At 36.2% G+C, this 25718-nt stretch overlaps 3 protein-coding genes across 3 annotated transcripts; all 3 read left to right on the top strand.

The window, feature by feature from the left end:
* Positions 1-968: 968 nt before the first annotated feature.
* Positions 969-2414, top strand: LOC137188496 (interferon-induced protein with tetratricopeptide repeats 2-like; the record flags this gene model as incomplete). The annotated part of the gene is made up of 1 exon (XM_067598151.1): positions 969-2414. A coding segment is annotated over one exon (1308 nt), but the record flags the coding sequence as incomplete, so codon positions are not given.
* Positions 2415-7244: 4830 nt separating this feature from the next.
* Positions 7245-9772, top strand: LOC137187325 (interferon-induced protein with tetratricopeptide repeats 2-like). The gene is made up of 2 exons (XM_067596142.1): positions 7245-7280; positions 7404-9772. Exons 1-2 carry the CDS (start codon positions 7273-7275, stop codon positions 8713-8715), a joined length of 1320 nt encoding a protein of 439 aa, XP_067452243.1. The 5' UTR covers positions 7245-7272; the 3' UTR covers positions 8716-9772.
* A 13601-nt stretch (positions 9773-23373) lies between these two features.
* Positions 23374-25092, top strand: LOC137188497 (interferon-induced protein with tetratricopeptide repeats 5-like). Its single transcript, XM_067598152.1, has 2 exons — positions 23374-23378; positions 23656-25092. The coding sequence occupies exons 1-2, from the start codon at positions 23374-23376 to the stop codon at positions 24959-24961; spliced, it is 1311 nt and encodes a 436-aa protein (XP_067454253.1). The 3' UTR covers positions 24962-25092.
* Positions 25093-25718: the final 626 nt, after the last annotated feature.

Raw genomic sequence — 25718 nt, forward strand, 5'->3', positions numbered from 1 at the left:
TTGTGTTTTACTGAATTGCACAAAAAACCCATAGGGCAGCCTGGGCATAGGAGTACTGTAAGCCTGCAAGCAACAGTTCATTATCAATAGGCCTCACAATATATTGTTTTAATAATCAAACAACTGTGCAGTGTATAAAAGGTCAGAAAATAATAAAAAATGACAATTATTATTCTCTGAAGCCCAAGTGAGCATATTCAGATGACTTGTCTTGCCTGGAATACAGTCAAAAATCCAAAGATTGAGTTAACTGTTATGGAAAACTGGGAAAAGTTTCAAATATTCACATTGGAGAAGCTGCTAGCAGAGAATATTTGGCATTTTTCCTTAAAAATTACTTAAACTATTGATACATTATCAAAACTATTTCCAATTAGATTTTCTGTGAAATTGATAATCATTTCAGCTGCGGAATGAGTCAGAAAACATCATAAGACTTACAGAAATCTGATGATGATGATGATGATGATGATGATGATGATATGAACTAGTACAAAAACTTAGAAGGGACAAAGTTCCATTTTATTTCTTAACAAATGAATGTTTTCCTGCAGAGATTTTTTTCAAAAACGTTTCTTGAAAAATGAAAGTGACATCATCTGAGCTCCTCACACATCTGTTGTGTCATAATGTTTGTTTTTCCCTTTATCAGTCTGATGGACATGTGGCTGTAGGTTTCTATTAGTGGGAAAATAAAGTGTTCAAAGTCCAAAGTTGGTCCTCCACATGGCATCATTTACAACGCCATAGAAGTTATAAATTACTGATTTTATGGTGCTGCACCCAAAGCAGAAGTGCACATAAAGAGAAAAAACTTAGTTAGAAAACTACTGAGTCCAGTTAACAGCTGCATGATGAGGTGAGTGGCTGCTTTTGCATTTCATACTTATAATCAATAAATCTCTACCAATCTCCTTACCCACTCAGCATATTACTATACTGCATATGTGGTTTGATATGAGTGATTTTTCTTCTCTGTCAGTGCTGCTCAGAGTCAGACGACACTGGAGGCCAAACTTGGGGCCCTGCAGTGCCACTTCACCTGGGACCTGGACTCCAGCAAGTCCAAACTGTTCTGTCTCAGGGACACGCTGAAGGACATTGGCACTGAGGAAGGAAACAGCTGGCTGGGTCACATTTACAACCTGCAGGGGTACATTCACTACAAGCTGAGCTCCACTGAAGACGCCCGGTGTTTCTTCAGCAGGGCCACAGAGGCGTTCCGCTGGTCAAGAAACACCGTCTCAGATGAGGGTCCCTGGTTGGTGGTGAACTACGGGAACCTGGCTTGGCTGCACCACTACCTGGGAGAGGAAGAAAAGAGTCAGAAGTACTTGTCAAAGGTCGACACCCTGCTGAAGAAATACCCATCTCCATCCCAGGACGAGCTCCATCCAGAGATCTATGCTGAAAAGGCCTGGACCCTGATGAACTTTGGCAAAGACAAAAAGCAGCTGGCTGCAGATTACTTCAAGAAAGCCATCAGCATGCAGCCAGACATGGTGGAATGGCGTACCAGCCGTGTCATAGCGTTAGTGAATGATTGCAAGCAGCAAGACATCTTGGAGAAAATGAAAATCGCCAAAGAACACGATCCAGAGAACTTGTACCTTGCTGCTTTATACCTTGAGGAATGTGCAAAGAAAGGAAGAAAAATTGAAGATGAAGCACGTGACTTGGCCGAAAGGGTGTTGAGAAATCCTGTAAGCAGCTACAGTGGTATGACACCATTACTTAGGCTATTCAGAGAGTATGTATCCATTGATGAGGCTATTGAATTGGCAAAGGAGGCTCTGGAAAAACATCCAGATGAACGTCATCTGCAGAGGTGTGCTGCAATCTGCTACAAATGGAAGATTTATTCAGACAAGGACAATGTCCCGGAGCAAAGCATGATAGACAGGGCAATCAGTCTCCATAACAAAGTGATTCATCTTTACCCTGATTCTTCATATAAAATGGAAATAGCTCTTGCAAACATATACACAAAATCAAACCGCAGCCAGGGTGAAGCTGAGCAGATTTACAAGAAGCTGCTAAAAAGTGATCTGGAACCTGCAGACAGACAGATGGTTTACAACTCCTACGCCAAATATTTACACTTCACTCGAAATGAGATCCACAAGTCAATAGAATATCACATGATGGCAGCAGAGATACCACTACAATCTCGCTCTCGTGAGAACAGTATCAGAACTCTGGAGAGGATTAGAGAAAGAAACAAAAACCGAATGTGTGGAGAAATAGAGAGGTTTCTGGCTAACCTGACAGACTAATAACAGATAATAAAGAGGAAACATTTACTGCACTTCAACTGGGCAACATCATGTCTAAATGCGAAAAAATGTAGATTTGGGATGTTTTTACTTTTCTTTACACTGACCATTTTTCAAAGGACAATGCTGTTTTAGATATAATTTGATATAATTAGATATAATTTTGAATTAAAATAACATCTTATTGCATTGGGGGGGGGGGGGGGGGGGGGGGGGGGGGGGGCTGCATTTTTAGCAACATGTTTTGCTTAGAAAGATGTGTTGGACCAGAAACACTGATATTATGTTGTCAGTATCATGTAGAGAACTGTGTCCTTAGGCTGTAAAGAACAGTGAAGAGGATGAGACATAATTGATGGAGAAATTAGTCGGTTTGATGCCTTGAAAGCACTGATGTTTTCATTATAATTATATATATGGTAGTTATTTAATAATATTAGAGTTGCATTCAACTCTATTCAACTTAACTTCTGATCTGAATCATGTCATCTAGTTTCTGTGCTGAGGTGTAGGTGTGATCAATATCAGACTTTCACTTCTGAATGTTGACAGTGTTTTATGATCCAATATTTATTTAAACTTTTTATGGAACTAGATTTTTAAAAAATATGTATAATACTTTTTTCCCCAACATTATACAACTTACTGTGCTAACTTACAGTACCTTCAAAATTGTGAAGCAATTTGGACATATTTTACTGTTGAACAGCTCTGGATCACAAATTCTAACCTGTTGTTTTTTGGTGGGGGGAGGTGGAGGGGTTGTACAGTGTCATTTATTTCAACATTTCTCATTTTCCAGTTTTTCAAAATATTGTTGTTGTTGTTTTGTTTTTTTTAAAGAAATTACAGTGATATAATTAACAATTATATAATAAATGATAATTTATACAGTATATTCATCCAGACATTACTGCAGGTGACAGGTAAAAAAAATCACTTAAATATGCTTTTAATCAGAAGACACTGTCTTATTATGAGGTAGACAACAATGAAAAGAGGGAGGCACATAAACCTGTTAAAAGAGAGATAAAGCTAGCTAAAACCAGGTATAAAAGGAAAGTGGAGGGTGAACTAAATAAAGGGCACTCAAGGCTGGTTTGGAAAGGAATCAAGTCCATAGTTTGGATGCAGAACAAAGACAGAAGAATATTTAATTCTGAGAAGACTGATGATGCGGAATTGGCAGAAAAGCTAAACAAATTTTACACTGTAAAAAAAAAAGTTTCACAGAAATGTACTGTATTATTTTACAGTTTTTGTTGTTTTTTCTACATTAAGTGTAAATGCCATAAAAACACAGCAAATTATTTTTATTAAAATATTCACCATAAAATAAAGGCAATCTGTATTGTAATCTGTAAATTAATATATTGGAATATTATAGTTTTTTTAACAGGATGGTCAAGACTTAATGGTCTTGAATGTTACATTACATTGAATACTATGTAAAAATACAAATAATACATATCCTATTACTGAATGTAAAATTAAGGCAACTTTCTGTTTTTTCACTTTAAATTTAATGTAAAAAAAAAGTTTTAAAAAAGTAAAAAAAAAAACAAACATATTTACTGTAGACATTATCTGCATTTTTACAGTCCAACTGTTGTAAAATAAAAACAAAAAAAATATAAAATATTGCTAGAAAGCTAAATAAATGTATAAATGTGCACAAAAAAATGAAAAACATTGCAGAAATACCTTAAAATTACCTAATTTAAATAATGGCTTGTTTTATACAGTATTCTTTTGTAAATTCATTGAATTATCCAGTTTATCCTTAAGGCTGCCCAATCAAAGCACAGATTTCCAGATGTAAAACACAAAAAAATTATGTAAAATTATATTCAAATTATCCTCCTTTAACATCCATCAATGGTATCTTGAGAGCTTTAGGCTTTAATTATGCGATTGTCTCATCTATTTACAGGAAATTCCTGGTAAATACTGGTGTTATACTGTACAAAAAATAGGATCATGTGAAAATGGCATACGAAAACATAATTTCAATAATCATTACTTCATAAAACATTATTTGAAAGTAATTACAAGCAACTGTCTACAGACTTTTCCAATTAATGTATGAGATTTACTGTATATAAATAGTATTTGACAGTAATTACAAGCAACTATCCAACATATCCATCTGACACTCTTCTTCAGAGGGATATTTCTTATATATTGTGTGTACACTGCCATCATTCTTCATAACCTGCCACTTATAGGGTGCTTGAGGCTAAAGAGAGCTATTGTATTTAGGTCTTGATGCACAACATATTGGTGTTGGGGCTACATATCAAATCAAATGGTGATAAAAATGTATGTTTGTTGTATCGTATGTTCCATCCTAATGCTGAGGAAAGCCTAGGGCTGAAACCCTTTTTTGCTGCTGTACATCATTAAAAAAGTGATATACACTTATTTGTGAGGGCTGATGACTTCATTTGTTTTTTTTGTGAGATGCTGCCAAGACAGTGTTTTTTGTTACCATACATATTGACATGTGCAACACATGATAGGGATTTAATCACGTTATTTTATATATAATGCGTATATTGTAATTTAAAGGACAGCTTGCTCTGGCAGTTTTTATTTAGCTGAATGGCCTATTTGCATTATTGTAGATATTGAGCATTAACAGTTAACGTTTTAAGACATGACAGGGTGGCTTCTAGTGAAGTGTGTGCAACCCAGGCTTTAAAGACAGTGTCTAGCAGAACCTAGAAAACAATGCAAGACAGGATTGAGCTCAAAGCTTGTTGAAAGCATTTTCCCATACCTGCACTGATTTTGTCTCAAGCTTAATATTACCACACCGTTTCTGATTCAGACAAGACAGCTTATGAATTGACAACTTTTCAAGGCTGTAATATTAAAATTGATGAGGGGGTTGTGTGTAAATATTCTGGTCGTATTAAAGAGAGGGAAAGCCCTGGTCCTGATGGCATATGGGGAAAATTATTGAAGTGTTGTGTGGTATCTTTTCATATATTTTCCAATCCTGCTTGGAACAACAGCAAGTTCCTAACATGTGGAAGGAATATATTGTGGTGCCAAGTGGCAAAGGTTAAGTCTCCTAAGGCACTGAATGATTATCGCTCTGTGGTTCTTACGTCCTTTGTTATGAAGACATTTGAACATATTGTCAAATCTGAAATTTTACTCACAGTGCATGACATGGTGAACCCCTTACAGTTTGCCTACAGGGCAAGGGGGGAGTGGAGGACATCACAGCTACTCTTGCACTGAGGCACCTGGAGTTAAATAAGAACAATGCACATTTGCTTTTTATTGACCTTTCTTCTGCTTTTAACCGTATTCAGCCACATGTTCCTGCACACAGACTCTTATCTATGCTGATGACTCTGTGATTGTGTCTTCTGCAAGGTGCAGGCAAGATCACCAATAAGAGCAAAACCAGCTCAGAAGACTTAATCACCTATTTTTGTTTGATTGTTTGTTTAAAATATAAATCCATAATAATCATTTAAAAAAAATAAAAATAACAGTGGTGGAAAGTACTTAAGTACACTTACTCAAGTATTGAACTTAAGTACAAGTTTGAGGAACTATTCCACTACTTTCAGAGGGAAATTGCACTGAATTTATCTGACTAATATCAGATCAGTATTTTCTACATAAAACATATGATCACTTAATGAAATATGCATTATTATAGATTTATCCAACAACATAGGTTTTTATATTAAAATGCTGTTTAAATGTACATGTCAATCAATCAGAATTACTGTTCTAATATGTAAAATATACTGTATATGATAAACATATCACTCTAAATTGAGCCAATTTGGATAATGAGTAGCTGCTTTTGATACTTTTTTTTTTAAATCAATAAATATTTCCCAGCTGTTTCCCAAGTTACGGGACACTACTTTCTTTTTCAGTTCATGGGATAGATCACTGTTTGTCATTGCACCTTTAATTCACAAAATACTACAGCACATGATTCAAGTTGAGGACAGTGGTGGAATGTAAATAAAGTAAATTTTCTCAAGTACTGTACTTTTAATTTGAAAAGGTAGTTGCACCAAACAGACAAAGCGGACAACTGCCCAGGAGCCCCGAAAGCCACAGATTTACTGCATATCATTTGGACATACATCATCATTAGTTGAAGTACTGTGTCAAAATCTGGTTCCAAGATTTTCATTTTTTTTTAGCTTATGTTGTGCTTGTTTATTGTAAAGTTGTGTTTTATTGAAGTGCACAGAAAACCTGTAGGGCAACCTGGGCATAGGAGTACTGTAAGGCTGCAAGCAACAGTTCATTATCAATAAGCCTGACAATTTTTTTTAAAAATCAAATGATTGTACAGTGTACAAAATGTCGGAAAATAGTGACAAATGACAATCATTATTCCCTGAAGCCCAAGTGAACATATTCAGATGACTTGTTTTGCCTGGAATACAGTCAAAAACCCATTTTTTTGAGTTGGCATTTTTCCTTAAAAAGTTACTTAAACTATTGATCAATTATCTAAACTAGTTTTTCTGTAAATCGACTAATGAACTAATCATTTCAGCCCTGGTATGAGTCAGAAAACATCATGAGACATACAGAAATCTAATGATGATGATATGAACTGGTATAAAAACTTGGAGGGGACAAAATTCCATTTTATTACTTTACAAATGAAAGTTTTCAAGTTGCACCTTCCTCTGATGCACCTGCCACATCTTCTAGTCTGCAGAGATTTTTTTCAAAAACATTTCTTGACAAATGAAAGCAACATCGTCTGAGCACCATACTTTTTCCCCCCTTTTCAGTATGACAGACATGTGGCTGCATGTTTCTATTAGTGGGAAAATGAAGTGTTCAAAGTCCAAAGTCCAAAGTCAGTTCTCCACATGGCATCATTTATAACGCTGTACAAGTTATACATTACTGATTTTATGGTGCTGCACCCAAAGCAGAAGTGCACATAAAGAGAAAAAACTCAGTTAGAAAACTACTGAGTCCAGGTAACAGCTGCATGATGAGGTGAGTGGCTGCCTCTGCATTTTATATTTATAATCAATAAATCTCTACTAATCTCCTTACCAGCTCAGCATATTACCATACTGCATATGTGCTTTGATATTAGTGATTTTTCTTTTCCATCAGTGCTGCTCAGAGTCAGACGACAATGGAGGCCAAACTATGGGCCCTGCAGTGCCACTTCACCTGGGACCTGGAGTCCAGCAGTTCCAAACTGTTCCGTCTCAGGGACACGCTGGAGGACATCGGCACAGAGGAGGGATACAGCTGGCTGGGTCACATTTACAACCTGCAGGGGCACATTCACTACCAGCTGGGCTTCACTGAAGACGCCCGGCGTTTCTTCAGCAGGGCCGCAGAGGCCTTCCGCCAGATGAGAAACACTGTCTCAGATGAAGGCCCCTGGTTGGTGGTGAACTATGGGAACCTGGCTTGGCTGCACCACCACCTGGGAGAGCAAGCAGAGAGTCAGACATACCTGTCAAAGGTAGAAGCCCTGCTGAACGAATACCCATCTCCATCCCAGGACGAGCTCCATCCGGAGATCTACGCTGAAAAAGCCTGGACCCTGATGAAGTTCAGCAGAGACAAAAAGCAGCTGGCTGCAGATTACTTCCAGAGAGCCATCAGGATGCAGCCTGATGTGGTAGAGTGGCACACCAGTCATGTCATAGCATTAGTGAATGTTTATAAGGACTACAACAAACCACTGGAGGAAGACATCTTGGAGAAAATGAAAATCGCCAAAGAACACGATCCAGAGAGCCTGTACCTTGCTGCTTTATACCTTGAAGAATGTGCAAAGAAAGGAAGAAAAATTGAAGATGAAGCACGTGAGTTGGCCAAAAGGGTGTTGAGAAATCCTGTAAGCAGCTACAGTGGTATAACACCATTACTAAGGCTGTACACAATGTATGTATCTATGGATGAGGCTATTGATTTGGCAGAGGAGGCTCTGGAAAGACATCCAGATGAACGTCATCTGAAGTGGTGTGCTGCAATCTGCTACGAATGGATGATTTTTTCGCACAAGGACAATCCCCTGCAGAAAAGCATGATAGACAGAGCAATCAGTCTTCATAAAGAGGTGATCTCTCTTTACCCTCATTCTTCACTTAAAATAAAAATATTTCTTGCAAACATATACACAAAATCAAACCACAGCCAGGCTGAAGCTGAGCAGATTTACCAGGAACAACTAGAAAGAGATCTGGAACCTGCAGACAGACAGATACTTTACAACTACTATGCAAAATATTTACACTTCATTCAAAAGGAGAGCTACAAGTCAATAGAATATCACATGATGGCAGCAGCGATACCACAACAATCTCCCTATCGTGAGAACAGTATCAGAACTCTGGAGAGGATTAGAGAAAGAAACAGAAACCGAATGTGTGGAGAAGTAGAGGAGTTTCTGGCTAACCTGCAAGACTAAGAACCGATAATAAAGAGGAAACATTTACTGCACTTCAACTGAACAATTGTTGTAACAACATTGTGCCAAAATGCCAAAAAATGTAGATGTCCTGACTAAAACTGTACATACTCATTAATCTGCACACATACAGATGTGGAAAACATTTGGAAAATTTGGGATGTTTAGACTGTTTCTACTTTTCTTTACACTGACCATTTTTCAAAGAACAAAGCTGTTTTAGCTAAAATTTTGAATTAAAACAACATTTTATTCCAGGCAGAGAAACTATCTAACAATAAAAAGACTTAGATCTCTTCGAGTTCGGCTCGTATTTGTAGCCAATTTACATTTTTTAATAGGAGTCCTAATACCTGGAATTCAATTCTTAGTAATTTTGTAAACTTAACCCCACATGTTCTTCCTCAGAATTAACTTTTAGTATCTTTCTATTTTTAACAATATTATAGATTCTGGTTTGCACAGGTGAGTGCATGAATGTTGATTTTATTTATATATTTTGCTCCTGATGAGATTTGATTCTATTCTAAGGGAGCTTTATTGGCTCTGCCTGCACATCTCTTGTGATTCTATGAATATTTCCTTTTGTTTTAACCTCTTATCATGTTTTTGACATTTTATATTTTTCTGTTTCAATATTGTGAAAATAAACAAAAAACCCAAATGATGTGTATGTCAACATTTGAATAATGAAACAGCATTTCAGTCTGATGATCAGGTTACTCAGACATCTCAAAGCACATCTTGTTGTCAGTGCTGACAGCAGCTGACAGCCAGTAAACTTGACCCCAAGCTGTTTCCATAGCAACGTAATATGGATAAATGTAAAGTTAATAATTACAAGCAGTTACTGACTGGTCACTTCATACTAATGCAGTTTCTGATCCTAGGAGCAGTGTGTAAGATCACTCTGTTGGTTAACAGACATCAGCTGCTATGGCAACACTGATAAGATCAAGAGTGTAATTTCCTCTTTTAAAAATTTCACTTTTATAGTTTTGTTGTAACATCGTTGTCCCACAGTCCAGACAGCAAAATCCAGATGAAAGAGGATCTGAGCTGATTAAAATGTTAATATGTTCATCTGTATCGATTACTTTCCATTATTACTGTGTGCTCACAAGAAACAAACCTCAATGACAGTTCAGGTGAAAGATTGTGTAACTTGATGAAGATGATTGATTTCACATGATTTCCTGCTGCCACTTTAAACATAGTGTAACAACTGCTCATATGAACATCACTCTTCTTGGTACATTTTGTGCGTGGACTCACAGTACCTGCGGACATGTAAGTTTGAGATATACTTCTGAGTGCTGAAACTGTAAACTTAAGTTGTGAGATCCAACTTGCTTTTACTACAATAACTTCATCTTTTGCCAGTGTCAACATGCCACAAAAGCATGCAGGGTGGGAACCTACAGTGTTACTTTTTATAACACGTTTTGCATAGTAAGTTGTGTTTGACCAGAAACACTGATATTATGTTGTCATCATGTAGAGAAGTGAAACTGTGTCCTTAGGCTGTGAAAGAACAGTGAAGAGGTTGACACATCAGTGGTGGAGGTGTAAGTGGGTTTAGAAGCAGAGAGGAACGATTATCTTAGAGACATTTCACAACAAATTCAACACATTTTTATAAGTTTTCCTTTTTTCTGTTGACAAACTGGATGTGTTGAATTTTGACTGGGTGAGTTTCATTAACATAATTCTGAAATTTTATTGATATGATGCTCAAGGCTGAGGTTCATTTTGATGCCTGGAAGGAATTGATGTTTTCATTATAATCATTTATGATTGTTTTTTGATAATATTATAGTTGCATTTGATTCTATTTAACTCAACTTCTGACGTGTATCACGTCGTCTCATTTCTGCACTGGGGTGTAGCTGTTATCAGTATTCATCCAGACATTACTCCAAGTGAAAAGGACGAGGAGTTGATGGCTTGTTGAACTGTGTATTGCAGCTGTGTACAGCAAGAAAGTTCATTAATTTTGCTGCTTTGAAAGTAAATGAATAGCAAGCGAGCGAGCCGGCAAAGTTTATTTATATAGCACCTTTCACAGACACCAGTCACAAAGTGCTTTGCAGTCAAAGAAAATAAAATCAAATACAATCAAAATCAATAAAAACACAGACACCAGATTTATTTATTATTTTATTTGTCAGGGTAGATGCAAAAACATATTGTAACAGGTTAAAGTAACATGAAACAGATGTATTGCATATAGGATTTTCTAGCCAAGGCTAATTTGTGACTGGTCAGTCTTTTCTACTTAAAAATAGTCATAACATATCGTTACCAAAAATACATTAATTAAATTCTCAATAACAACAGTATTTATGTCACATAACAATCAATTTACATGTGTTGCACATGTGTGCACATGTGTATGTTCCCTAATTCATGGCAATGATGTATTTCTGTGCATAATATTTATAGGTGTATGTGTCTGTGTACGTACATGCATAGTCTATATCAGTGTGTGCATGTATGTTTATCTGTATGTATCTATTCCTCTATCTGTTTGTACAAGTCCATGTGCATGTGTGCATGCACATGTGCATGATCATAGATTAATGATTGCAGATTTGGTTTTGTTTCAGCCAGTGTTTCACCTTTCCATTGAATGTTTTCAGATCAGTTTGTATTTTTATTTCTGTTGGTAGGGCATCCCAAAGATGTATCCTTCTTACTGAGAAAGATGACTGAGCGAAAAAAGTAATCCAGTAATAGGAATTCAAAAGTTATTAAAAAATGATCTGATAAAATAGGATTTTGTGGAAAAATTATTAAATGTTCAATTTCAATCCCATAAGCCAGAACAAGGTCTAGGGTGTGGTTAAGACGGTGAGTGGGATTATTTACACACTGAGAGAAGCCAATTGAGTCTAATAATGAGATAAATGCAGTGCTGAGACTGTCACTATCAATGTCCACATGAATATTAAAATCACCTACTATAATTACTTTATCTGTACTAAGGACTAAATACGACAAAAACTCTGAGAATTCAGATAGGAATTCAGAGTACGGGCCAGGAGGACGATACACTATAACAAATAGAACTGGCTGTAAAGTTTTCCAGGTTGGCTGAGAGAGACTAAGAACAAGGCTTTCGAATGAGTTATAATTAAATTTAGGTCTAGGGTTAATGAGTAGGCTTGAGTTGAAAATGGCTGCAACTCCTCCTCCTCGGCCAGTGTCTCGAGGAATATGAGTATTAATATGACTGGGGGGAGTGGATTCATTTAGGCTGACATATTCTTCATGACACAGCCAGGTTTCAGTGAGACAAAATAAATCAATATGATGATCTGAAATTAAATCGTTTACTAAAACAGCTTTAGATGATAGAGATCTAATGTTCAAGAGTCCACATTTAATTATCTTATTTTGTTGTACTATTGCAGTAGTGGTTTTAATTTTTACTAGACACAGTCTCTATGTAGTTTTGGGTGGGTAACTGTTCTAATGGAAGCGCAGAGAAGTGTGTAGGACTGCAGCTCTGCCTCCTGGTCTCAACTCTGGGTTGTCATGGTTTTGGTCTACTAATAAACTTGGCCATATTTCTGGATATGAGAGCAGCTCCATCCAAAGTGGGATGTAGGCCGTCTCTCCTAATCAGACCAGGTCTTCCCCAGAAAGTCTGCCATCTATGAAGCCCACATCGTAGACACCAGCTCGACAACCAGCGGTTGAATTGTGACATGCGGCTATACATGTCATCACTGGTCAGATTAGGCAGCGGTCCAGAGAAAATTACGTTGTTATTGTTTTTGCAAATGTACACACCGACTCAACATTAATTTTGGTGATCTCCGATTGGCGTAATCGGGAGTTGTTGCCGCCGACATGGATGACAGGATTAGAGAAAGAAACAGACACCAGATGTGTGGAGACGTAGAGGAGTTTCTGGCAAACCTGCAAGACTAAGAGCCGATTATAAACTTTTACTGCACTTCAACTGAGCATTTGTTGTAACATTGTATTGATATTCATGTCCTGAAAAAATCTGTACATATTCTTTAATCTGCATCCACACAGATGTGGAATGCTTGTGGGAAATTTGTGTGTTTTTACTTTTTTTTACACTGACCAATTTTCAAAGAACAATGATGTTTTAGATAAAATTTTTAAAATTAAAGTGACATTTAATTCCAAGAATAGAAACTATCCAACAATGAAAAGATTTGAATGTCTTGTTCATCAGCTTTGGCCCGTATTTTGAAGAACTTCAAAACAGAACTTTTTTTAATACCTTTTTTATTTCATTTTTACTTACAGTCATTACTGTCTAATGTGTGGACTCGCAGTACCTGTGGACATGTAAGTTTATTAAAGTATGTTGTCAGTATCATGTAGAGAAGTGAAACTGTGTCCTTGGGCTGTGAAACAACAGTGAAGAGGTTGAGACGTCATTGGTGGCCCCCGAACAAACACTATCTCCTCCGAGGGCGTTAATGGTATCGGCTTCAAACTTTAATACATGACTTATGACACTGTACTAAAAAAAGTTGTTAAAAACTTTGTACTCTACTATATCTCAAAAACAATGAAACAATGAAAGATAGAACACGTGAAACACATTCAAGATTTGTAGGTCAAAGTCTTGTGACTCATTTAAAGTTCAAATGAAGTTTGTATCTAGCAGTAAATCTGGAAGCAGTAAATGATCAAAAAGGTGTGGGTTCGTTCAAACTCTCCATTCAAATATATGAGTATTTTTCTGTGTCCAGCTGCAGTTACTTATTGTCTCTACACACCTGACAGTACACATTTCAATCAAACTTTCAAAATAAAAGCACACCACACTTGTAAGAAATATCCCTCATTTTTAAAAAGCAAAATGATCTGATCCCAATGGGCCAGGGTGCGAGGTCCCGACCAACGCTGCTTGCAGCTTTAATTTAAATTTGTTATGGAACTGGATTTTTAAAAAAATATTGTCACAATATTTTTTCCCCAAAATTATACAACTTACTGTGCTAATTTACAGTAGCTTAAAAGTTGTGAAGTAATTTAGACATATTTTACCATTGAATAGCTCTGGAATACAAATTCTAACCAGCTGTTTTATTGTGTTTTTTGTACAGTGTCATTTATTTGACCATTTTTAATTTTCCAATTTTTCAAAATATTGTTTTGTTTTTTTAAAGAAATTATAGTGATATAATTAACATTATATCTTTTGTAGCCTTCTTTTGCATTGTGGGCATCAATAACTTTAATTTTCAGTCTTACACATCTGCTTAGAGGAACCCATGGTTGCTGAGTGTTCACACAAGGTTTGAAGACTCAGATTATTTGTTAAGCTTTGAAACACCAGCTGACATTTCCTCCTAATGATAATTGTTGACATGGCTCAGGTCTAATGGGCTGATTAAGATCTGAGACCTTGTAAAAATAATCTGAGAATTCAGAGCTCTTATGGTGCCCAAACTTTTGCAAATGCCACAAATGTTTTTATTTTATTTTATTTTTTTCAATTTATGTCACAAAAAGTAACTATGCATTAATGTTTGCAGAAAATATTGTCTTTTTTCATATCCTAGAGAGGCTGTGTTTACATACACCTGTATGTATTCATCCAGACATTACTGCAGGTGGAAAAGACAAGGAGTTGATGGCTTGTTGAACTGTGTATTGCAGCTGTTTACAGCAAGAAAGTTCATTAATTTTGCTGGTTTGAAAATGAAAAAATACCCTTGGTACTCAAGTGTCCAGTCACATCCTCTTAAATACAGGTTCACTATAATAATACTATAAATTATTTCCTGTAATCTGCAGATTTACTCATCATGACGAAGTTGATCTTGTCTCTCACTCTCATCTGGACACTCTCCAGCACAGGTAACATCACTCACTCTTAAAACAGCATTTCTGCAGGTACATGTCATGTCAGGTAGTTCAGAAATCTCCTAATTTGTTTTACCTCTGCTGTTTGTCCACCAGGTGCTGACTTTTGTTCAAGTTCAGGTTCATCATCATCATTTATTTTTTGTTTGTTATACCATTTCATGTCAACTAAAGCTTGATTAATATTTTTATAGTAACACAGTTAAAGTTATGTTCAGGGACTCAGATGGAAAGATGATGGTCGTGGTTAAATAATAAAAACCTCAACACAGACTGGAAGAACAGGATATCAAGAAATCATCAGGAAATTATCTAATATGATAACTTATACATTTTGGTAGACAGTGCATGGTATTTTGGTCCAGATCTTTTTGGAGTGAGAAATGATGGGATACACTGAGATGATCTGTCAGTAGGGGGGAATATAATGGTATATTTAGAAAACCCACTCTAACTGGTAATCTTTATTCCAGTGTTTGACTTGGTTAGGTTTAGGGAAAGATCATGTGTTGTTAAAATACCCAGTATAGTCACCAGGAAAACGGGTGCAAAATGTCCAGTAAAAGTGTCCCAACTTGACGCCACAGTAAAAATGTTCTGTGTAACAGTGGTCTGGAAGTGGTCTCAAACAATGCTCTCTGGTGCTTTTGCATCTTTCTGCTATCTAATTAATTATCTAACCACTGCCCAACGTGCCTCCTCAACATATCATCATAGTGTACACACTCTATACACACCATAAATAAGGAGCAGCAGAGGGAACTGAAGCAGAACTCTTCCTCCCTTCAAACTGAGCTGTAAGTTGCTGAACACATTGAACTTTTAGTCCACTCTGTATTTGTTATTTCACTGTTTGTGATGTTGAAGATATTAATTGCATAAACATAATTGCATGATTTAATTTTAGAATAATTGTAGTTTTTGTTTATCTGTGTGATTGCTGCAAGCGTTTGTTTTTGAATACCTCCTTCCATTGGTTACCATAGCTTTGTAGGCATGTATAATAATAATAATAATAATAATAATAATAATAATAATGATAATACATTTATTTGTATTTTATTGCTTTTCAAGATAATCAAAGATACTTGATATATATGATTGCATAACTGAAATAACTTGAATGCACCATCCAATTCCAACCTAATTTGGGAAAGCTGCACAGACAGGGACACTCAACAAGGATTTATAATCCGATGCAATTTCACCCATAGGTGGCGCTACAATAAAAATAACATTACTGCAGCAGCTTGCAGCAATCATACATTTTTCTTCGATCAAATGCACATTCTGGTCTTTCCTGTAGTCTGTCTCAGACTCATTTAATAAACATTGTTTAGTCACATTCAGCTTTGTTTTGTTGAAATCAGCTTTTTCCATCCTGTCCCACAAAGTTGATACAATCCAACTACATTGAGAAGTCAGATTTAACACTTAGACCCGCTTCTCTGTGATTTAAATGTCCTTTCTAATTCCGATATAAATAAGTATTTCACATGTGTTTTTATCTACAAGTGTGTTTTGTGTTTATGAGCTGGATTTGGTACCAATAACATTTCATAGATTTTTTTCATAGATTATGTAATCAGCACATATAACACCAAACATATAAACAATTTTCATCTTAATAGATTAAGAACAACTCTGTCAATTCTCTATCTGATACAGGAAAACTTAGCTGTGATGTAAGTAAGCAGTTTCTTTAATCGATAGTCAGTCGTGTTAACAATTGATCATCGGTTAATAATAATTTATTTAATACATTGGATGTTTTCCCATAATAACACCATGTTAACCACTGACGTTATCTATGTTCAACCCAGAATAGCCTAGAACCACCGTTCTAGGCTACTTGTTACATGACACCATGTATCTTTGCAAACTAACTTTTTGGCTTATACCATTTACTATCATCATTTATGATTTATCATCATTCGTCATTATCTGCTGTACTTACCACTGTCCTGCTTTCTTTTCTCCTCCCCCTCTTTCTCTCTCTTTCCTTCTTTGCTCCCAGACAGATAACTCCTCTCTATTTTGAAAACAGTAGTGACCTGGATGTGACACAGGTCACACAGACGAAAATGAGATGGGGCCCCTTAGGGGGGGGTTCCTAGTCCTGGATGTCGCTGTAAAGGTACTGCAGTTAAAAGGTGTTCCCACATATTGAGACAGTGTGAGTCAGTCCTTAGGGGCCTCCTCATGCCTCTGTCAACTATACAGGCACGTGTCTCCGTAGAAACAAACAAAAAACAGAGATTTTGGGGGGCATCTGGGTAGCCAATCAGATTGTAGGGGTGGCACTGGCCACCACAGCCACCACTTTAAAACTACACATTGGCATTCTGACCAAAGAAGAAGATCAAACTTTTCTTCTGAGACAGTTTTCAGTTTAGAGTGACAATTATTTTGGAGACATTTCACAACAAATCCAACACATCTGACTAGGTGAGTTTTATTAAAATAATTCTGAAATTTTATTGATATGATGCTCAGGGCTGAAGTTCATTTCGATACCTTGAAGGCCTTGATGTTTTCATTTTAACAATTTATTTATTAATTATTTAATAATATTAAAGTTACATTTGATTCTATTCATATTTAACTTCATTTTGTCTCATTTCTGTACTGAGGTGTAGGTGTTATCAGTATCAGACTTTCACTTCTGAATGTTGATGTTTTATGATCCAATATTTTAATGGAACTGGATTATTTCAAAAATATTTCGTAATAATATAATTTGTAATAATAATCTGTTGTTTTATTTTACCATTTTTAATTTTCCAAAATATCCTTTTATCAATTATCTTGATTTTATATATATATATATATATATATATATATATATATATATACAGCAAGAAAGTTAATTTTGCTGCTTTGAAAGTGAAAAAAAGTGTGTCCAGTAAGTTCTCTATATAAAATATTTCCTGTAATCTGCAGATTTACTCATCATGATGAAGCTGATCCTGTCTCTGACTCTCATCTGGACACTCTCCAGCACAGGTAACCTCACTCACTCTTAAAACAGCATTTCTGCAGGTACCTGTCATGTCAGGTAGTTCATAATTCTACTATTTTTTTAGTGTGTCTGCCAGGTGCTGACTTTTGTTCAAGTTCAAGTTCATCATCATCATTTATGTTTTGTTTGTTATATCATCTGTATAGCAACCACAGAAATCTACAAACAAATATAAAAACACTAAAATGACAAATTTGCAGCAGAAAATATGTTTAGAAAGAAACTTCATGCTGCACAGAATTCATTTTTCATCAGCATAATGAAGAAACATCTTTTATGGAGCTATCAAGTTACAAAAAGTTCACTGTCAACATATTTAATTTGTGTTTCCTACAATATTCACTCATGTCAACTAAAGCATGATTAATATTTTTATAGTAACATAGTTATAGTTATGTTTTGGTCATCAACACAGACTTGAAGAACAGGACATGTTCACTTTTTCAATACTGAAATAAAACCACAATCTTTCCCCAAACATAAGTTTTTCTTTATTGGTCACAGAAATGTCCCAGTTAACATCATTTTACATATAACATTTTTAGAAAGAGAGATAATGCAGATGTCACCATGACAGAAAACTGTACATCTAAAGGCTGCAGCCATTTAATTTGATGCCTGATTTCTGATATTTTATATATTTGTTAAGAAGAATTTATTGGATTTACTTTGGCTTATATACCATTCTGTCATTGTGTGTTTTTAGGGTTGTCTCTTATCAGATTAACTTTGAATACTGTATCTGTGTTAATATGACAAACAGGATTCATGTTGATTGTTCAACTCACTCTGATTTATTTCATAAATTGCAGCTGAAGCTCTTGAGTGTTGGGATGGTCAACACTTTTTTAGCACAGAGCAACCAACCTTACGTCCATGTAATGCTACTGAGGTGTGTGCAACTGTTGTTGCAGAAAGTAGTTGTAAAAAGTATTAAGTCTGATTTTTCCTCAATGTCATTCACTTAATTAGTTTTGCCATTCATGGGATTTCTGCCTTACAGTGTTCGGTCTGTGTTTCACTTTACAGTAAGTGATAGCGGGTATATCCCACCGATAATCACCTGGTCATGTTTGCCATCCTCCGCTCTCACTGAAGGAAACTACACATTTTCGTTCAGCCTTGGTTTTGGACCTAAGGCTGAATTTATTCATGTGTGTGAAACCGATGGCTGCAACGGTCAAGTCATCCCTCGTAAGTAAGAAAAACATTTCCCTTTTTAAACACACAAAATCATATTCACATGTAGTATCAGTCTAATGTTGATCACAGTGAAGAGTCACTCTGTGTCTTGTACAGTTTCTGCCATATCTCCTGTTCTGTTTCAGACTCTCTTAATCTGACAAAAAACAACCTGCAGTGTTTCACCTGTGATGATCCGTCTTCTCCTGTGTGTAACAAGACAGTTCAGTGTGTAGGACCAGAGGACCGCTGCATTAATGGGACTGGTGAGCCCTCATGATCATTTTGTGCCTCAAAACACATCATTGCTGACTTCAAAGTGGCCTTTTCCTGCTGCTTTAATTTGAAAATTTTAAAAAACTGTGGTCTAACAATGATTTTGTCATCTACAGTCACAGATGATGACAAAACACTTCATACCTTTGGATGTGTCACTGCAAAATTCTGTGATTATGCTCCTCGCTCGAAGCTCATGGGTCTTCCAACTTTAAAATTCATCAGTGAACCAAAATGTTGTGGAAGCAGCTTCTGTAACTCAGCCTAGTCTGTCAAACTGAATGTGATGCCTTTGCTGTTTGGAGAATAACCCCAGGAGCCAGAAAATAGTACACACCTTAAGAGTACCACCACTGCTATTCGAGCCACTCAGCAGATTGGTAAGCACTGGTGACAATGGTTTGGATTTGATGTATGATGACCTCCGAGGGTTTGAAGAATGGGTTCCACTGGATAACATCTTTGATGAAATGATGAATGAAGGTGAAAATGTTAAAAAAAACATGACATATTGGAAAAAAACCCTAATAGACAAATGGTGATTCATAAGTATATCCTCGTGTATGTGAACTAAGAGGTAAACAACATCATACTCCAATCCCAGAACAGAATTTTGGATTTTCCATTTTTTATTGGGTTTGTTAATGAATTATTCTTATAGTTAAATTTGCTCGCTAATGCAATGATCATTTAATCAATCATATGTTTTAGTCTGCAGGTAGTCCAAGGAATGCATATTGTTTGTTTTTATTTTTAGTCTTTACTATATATTCCATTCAATGCAATTCAATCAGGTAATTGTGATACATTGTCAATTTATTTTAATAGTAGTATGTACTCATATATGGAGGTGCGTAACTTTCATTGAACATTGATTGATATGTTTTGTGCCTTAGTACATATTTCAGATGATCACTACATATTCCAATCACTAGAATAATTAAGTTCTTTTGAATATTATACGCTAAGTAAGCGTATAAGATTCCATATGGTTCCATATGGTTACTTTGATTGATCAGTCACTGCCACATATTTGATTTATGTGAATTATTTTAGCTTTAATTGGCTATTCTCAGAGTCATGCAAAATGGGTGAGTTGAGATGTATAATTTTATATCTATGGTTTTTTATTAAGACTCATTTTTCTTCTGTCCTGATTTATTGAATTGAGAAAATATCTTCATGTCTCTGATTGGATGTGTACGGATTGATGTTAACATGTCTAAGGGTTAGATATTTGAGATTACATTTATCTCATCACTACACTACATTCATCACATTATTACATTATTTTATTAATTCTACATTACATCATTCATTCTTGTTATATAATCTATTCATATTAATTATTGTATATTTTGATTCACATGATGATTCACTTTGCAAAATACATCCTTTAAACTTTCAAGTACTTTCCTGTGTTTGATGAACGTAACTACAGTGATTGTGTATTGTATTGTGTGGCTCTAATGTGCTAATGTGCTGCTTTCACTACACAGCCTGTGTATATATTGTGTTAATAAAACTCTCCACGGGATTCTAAAACTGTCAGTGCATGATGACAGGAAGAGACCTGCATTTAATCTTAAAATTACAAAACATTAATTTAATGAGAAATGTCTTTGCTTTGTTACATTTATAGTTTACATGTTAAAGCCAACACCAAAAACTGCTTATTAATCGAAACTCTAAAGATTTATTGTTCAGGAAATGAGATAATAATTATCTGCACCATCATAGTTGTTGTTTAACACACAGTTTCCTACAGTGCATTAGTTATTCCTGGAATGTGGTTTTAAACCTGCAATGAGACACAGTGCAGATTGATCAGGTCACAGCTGTTCCAGAATAAATTCAGAAAAACTACAAGTCACTAATAAAAAAAAAAAAAATCCCCAAACAAAACTCTCTCATGAAACATAGCACACACTCAGTATCAACCAGGTTCTTCGAAACTCATTTTACTGGCTTGTGTCAAGTTCCTTATCCTTTTGCATAAGTTCAGACTTTGATGTTGACATAATGGAAGTCGATGTGGATTGGATGAACAAGGCTGTTTGGTTATCAGCTGGATACATGGCATTAAAGACCTTTAATGATTAATCCTGATGATTTCCATACTGCAGTAACATGAACCGAAACTGATACCCTCCTGAAAGAAGGTAATCAATCTTTATGACTTCATTGTCTAATATGGAAAATGAATAATGAGAAGTTTATAAAAATTTGTATTTAATGGGGTCAAACATAGAAAACCAGTGGTGTTTTTTTTTAGCAGCAGCATATATTCTGACCCTGTACCTGCTGAATGTCTGGATACCCTTAATTAATATTCTGGTCACTTGCAACTTGCAAAGGTCAGTACTGAAAATTTCACAATAATATCTCTAAATCACGAAACAGAAATGATATACAACTCTAACCCTAACCCTAACCCTAACCCTAACCCTAACCCTAACCCTACCTAACCCTAACGCTAACCCTACCTAACCCTAACCCTAACCCTAACCCATAATGGAGGCCCCGCCATATTTGACAGATGGGGTGTTTGGGTCATGAGCTGTTCCTTTTTTTATCCACACTTTCCTCTTTCCATCATTTTGATTACAGATGCACCGATTGCAATTTTCTTGGCCAATTCTGATTTTTTAAAAGTCTGACCTGTCGATTCAGATTTTTGACTGATTCTGATTTCTTTCTTTGTAAGAATTTAATAAGAAAGAAAGATTTTCTTTCTTTCTAAAAACTATAATTGACAGCATACACAAACATTTTTTGCAACTTTCTTTTAATGGAAAATTGAAATTCAATTGAATTGATATTTAAATAACTTACATTCTTCTTAAACAAATTAAGCAAAATCAAAAAGTGCACCAAGTTACAGGACCAGGAGTGAACTTTTTTGTGCAAATAAATCCAACTGAAAATGAACTACAGTGCATCCCACTTTATCTACAGATCTGTGATGGAGATTTAAATACTTGCACTTGCAATTCCATTACCTTTTAAAATGCAGCAGATTACAGGACATTGACCTCTTTCTCTTTTTTTACACATCTCACATGTCTCTGTTTACTTAGTAATCACCAGGTCTGTTGCCAAAACCCTTGTGACAGGATGTATGCTGCTGCATACACTTTAATAGTGGCGTGAGACAGCCCTCTATCCAGCAAACACTGAAAAAAAGGAGTGAATAGAATCAACTGCACATGTCAGGGGATCTAACCTCCTTTCCTCACATCACTGTTGGAACCCCAACAAATTTGCCCTATAACAGGTAATGGTGGATGCTGCCCTCGCCATCTGGATGGTCTGTACGACCTGTACAGACAGTCTAATCCACATCAGCCTGACAGGCATTGCAGCAGCAGTCTTCATGTCATGGTGTTCAGTCCTTCTCATTTTTTGTGTGGAGATCAATGAAATAAAACAAGTAATGCGAGGAAATTGGGGAAACATTATACATTTTACTGCATTACATTCATCTGGCTGATATCAGATCAATATTTTCTATTTAAAACATATGATCACTTTATGAAATATTCATTATTATAGATTTATCCAACAATATAGGTTGTTAAAATAAGCTTTACCATGACATTAAAATGCTGTTTACATGCACCCATCAATGAATCAGTATTAGTATTCAATTAATATATCGTGTATATGATATATATATCACTCTAAATTTTACTTTAAGCACATTTTGCTTGCTTTGCAAATTAAATACTTTTGTAGTAGTTTTGTAGTAAGTTAGATTTTAAATGCAGCACTTTTACTTTTAATGAAGTATTATTTTCATTATGATATTATTATCTTTAAACACTTACATACTGTTTTAAATGTATTGCTAGAATACACAAAAACTTCTGATGTTTTTTTGTTTTTTTTAACAGTCAAACAATATTTCCCACCTGTTTCCCAAGTAATGGGACACCAATTTCGTTATCAGTTCATGGAGTAGATTTTTTTTTTGCACCTTGCTCCGACTCACCTGCCACGTATTCAGGTCTGCAGAGATTTTTTTCAAAAACATTTCTTGACAAATGAAAGCGTCATCATCTGAGCTCCATGTTGAGTCATGATGGTTTTTTTGATTGTTTTTTTTTGTATCAGTATGATGGACATGTGGCTGTAGGTTTCTATTACCCGTAAAATGACATGCACCAATACCAAAGTTGGTCCTCCACGTAGCATCATTTATAGCGCCATAAAGTTATACATTACTGATTTTATGGTGCTGCAACCAAAGCTGAAGTGTACATAAAGAGCAAAACATAGTTAGAAAACTACTGAGTCAAGTTAACAGCTGCATGATGAGGTGAGTGCCTGCTACTGTATTTCACATTTATAATCAATAAGTCTTAAATAAGTTAAATAGTTAAAAGTTAAATATAAATAATCTATTGTCATTTGTTTTATCTATCAGCTCTCAATTCCTTCTTTTCTCCTCTTTTGCTCCATTCCCTCCTTCCTTCGCTTTTATTTCTTGATTTCTCCCCTTTTCTTTCTTTCCTCTCTCCCACTCTCCTTACCCGCTCAGCATATTAACACACTGCACATGTGTTGTGATATTGGTGATTTTTCCTCTCTGTCAGTGCTGCTCAGAGTCAAACGACACTGAAGGCTAAACTGGGGGCCCTGCAGTGCCACTTCACCTGGAACCTGGACTCCAGCAGGTGCAAACTGTTCCGTCTCAGAGACGTGCTGGAAGACATCGATACCAAGGAGGAATACAGGTGGCTGGGTCACATTTACAACCTGCAGGGGTACATTCACTACCAGCTGGGCTTCACTGAAGACGCCCGGCGTTTCTTCAGCAGGGCCGCAGAGGCCTTGCGCCAGATGAGAAACACCGTCTCAGATGAAGGTCCCTGGTTGGTGGTGCACTACGGGAACCTGGCTTGGCTGCACCACCACCTGGGAGAGGAAGAAGAGAGTCAGACTTACCTGTCAAAGGTCGACGCCCTGCTGAAAGGATACCCATCTCCATCCCAGGACGAGCTCCATCCAGAGATCTATGCTGAAAAAGCCTGGACCCTGATGAAGTTCAGCACAGACCAAAAGCTGCTGGCTGCAGATTACTTCCAGAGAGCCATCAGGATGCAGCCAGACGTGGTGGAGTGGCACACCAGCCGTGTCATAGCGTTAGTGAATGCTTATAAGGACCAAAACAAACCACTGGAGGAAGACATCTTGGAAAAAATGAAAATCGCCAAAGAACATGATCCAGAGAACTTGTACCTTGCTGCTTTATACCTTGAGGAATGTGCAAAGAGAGGAGGAAAAATTGAAGATGAAGCACGTGAGTTGGCCAGAGGGGTTTTGACAAAGCTCAAAAACAGATACAGTGGTATGACACTATTACTAAGGCTGTACAGAATGTATGTATCTATAGATGAGGCTATTGAGTTGGCAGAGAAGGCTCTGGAAAGACATCCAGATGAACGTTATCTGAAGTGGTGTGCTGCAATCTGCTACAAATGGATGATTTATTCACACAAGGACAATCTCCCGGAGCAAAGCGTGATAGACAGAGCAATCAGTCTCCATAACGAAGTGATCTCTCTCTACCCTCATTCTTCGATTAAAATAAAAATATCTCTTGCAAACATATACGCGAAATCAAATCACAGCCAGGCTGAAGCTGAGCAGATTTACCAGGAACTGGTAGAAAGTGATCTGGAACCTGCAGACAGACAGATGGTTTACAACTTCTACGCCAATCATTTACACTTCATTCAAAATGATAGCAACAAGTCAATAAAATATCTCATGATGGCAGCAGCGATACCACAACAATCTCCGTATCGTGAGAAAAGCATCCAAAGTCTGAGGAAGATTAGAGAAAGAAACAGACAACAGATGTGTGGAGAAATAGAGGAGTTTCTGGCTAACCTGTAAGACTAAGAGCCGATAATAAAGAGGAAACATTTACTGCACTTCAACTGAACATTTATTGTAACAACATTATGTCAAAATGCAGAAAAATGTAGATATTCATGTTGTGGAAAAATCTGTACTTATGTATTAGTCTGAATACAGATGAGGAAAATTTGTAGAAAATTTGGGATGTTTAAAATGTTTTTCTTTTCTTTACACTGACCACTTTTCAAAGAGCAATGCTGTTTTAGATACAATTTTGAGTTAAAATAACATTTTATTGAAGGCAGAGAAACTTTCTTATAATGAAAAGATTTGGATCTTTTGTTCATCAGCTTCAGCTCATAATTTCAATAACTAGGTTCACTAACTATACACTACAGGAGCAAAACTATATATTTTGCTCCTGATGAAATTTGAGTTTCTTCTAAGGTTTATTATAAGCTTTATTGGCTCTGCCTGCACATCTCTTGTGATAGTATGAATATTTCCTTTTGTTTTAACCTCTTATCATTTTTTTTAATCTGACATTTTATATTCTATCTTCTATTTCAATATTGTGCAAATAAAAGACCAAAAACCAAACAGTGTGTATGTCAACATTTGAATAATGAAGTGAAAACAAACCTCACATTTCAGTCTGATGATCGGGTTACTCAGACATCTTAAATCACTGGGAATGTTCTGGCAAACACAAATAAGCAAAGCACATCTTGTTGTCAGTGCTGTCAGCAGTTGACAGCCTGTAAACTTGACCCCAAGCTGTTTCCATAGCAAC

The sequence above is a fragment of the Thunnus thynnus genome, chromosome 8 (assembly GCF_963924715.1).
Source record: "Thunnus thynnus chromosome 8, fThuThy2.1, whole genome shotgun sequence".
In the NCBI taxonomy this organism is placed as follows: Eukaryota; Metazoa; Chordata; class Actinopteri; order Scombriformes; family Scombridae; genus Thunnus; species Thunnus thynnus.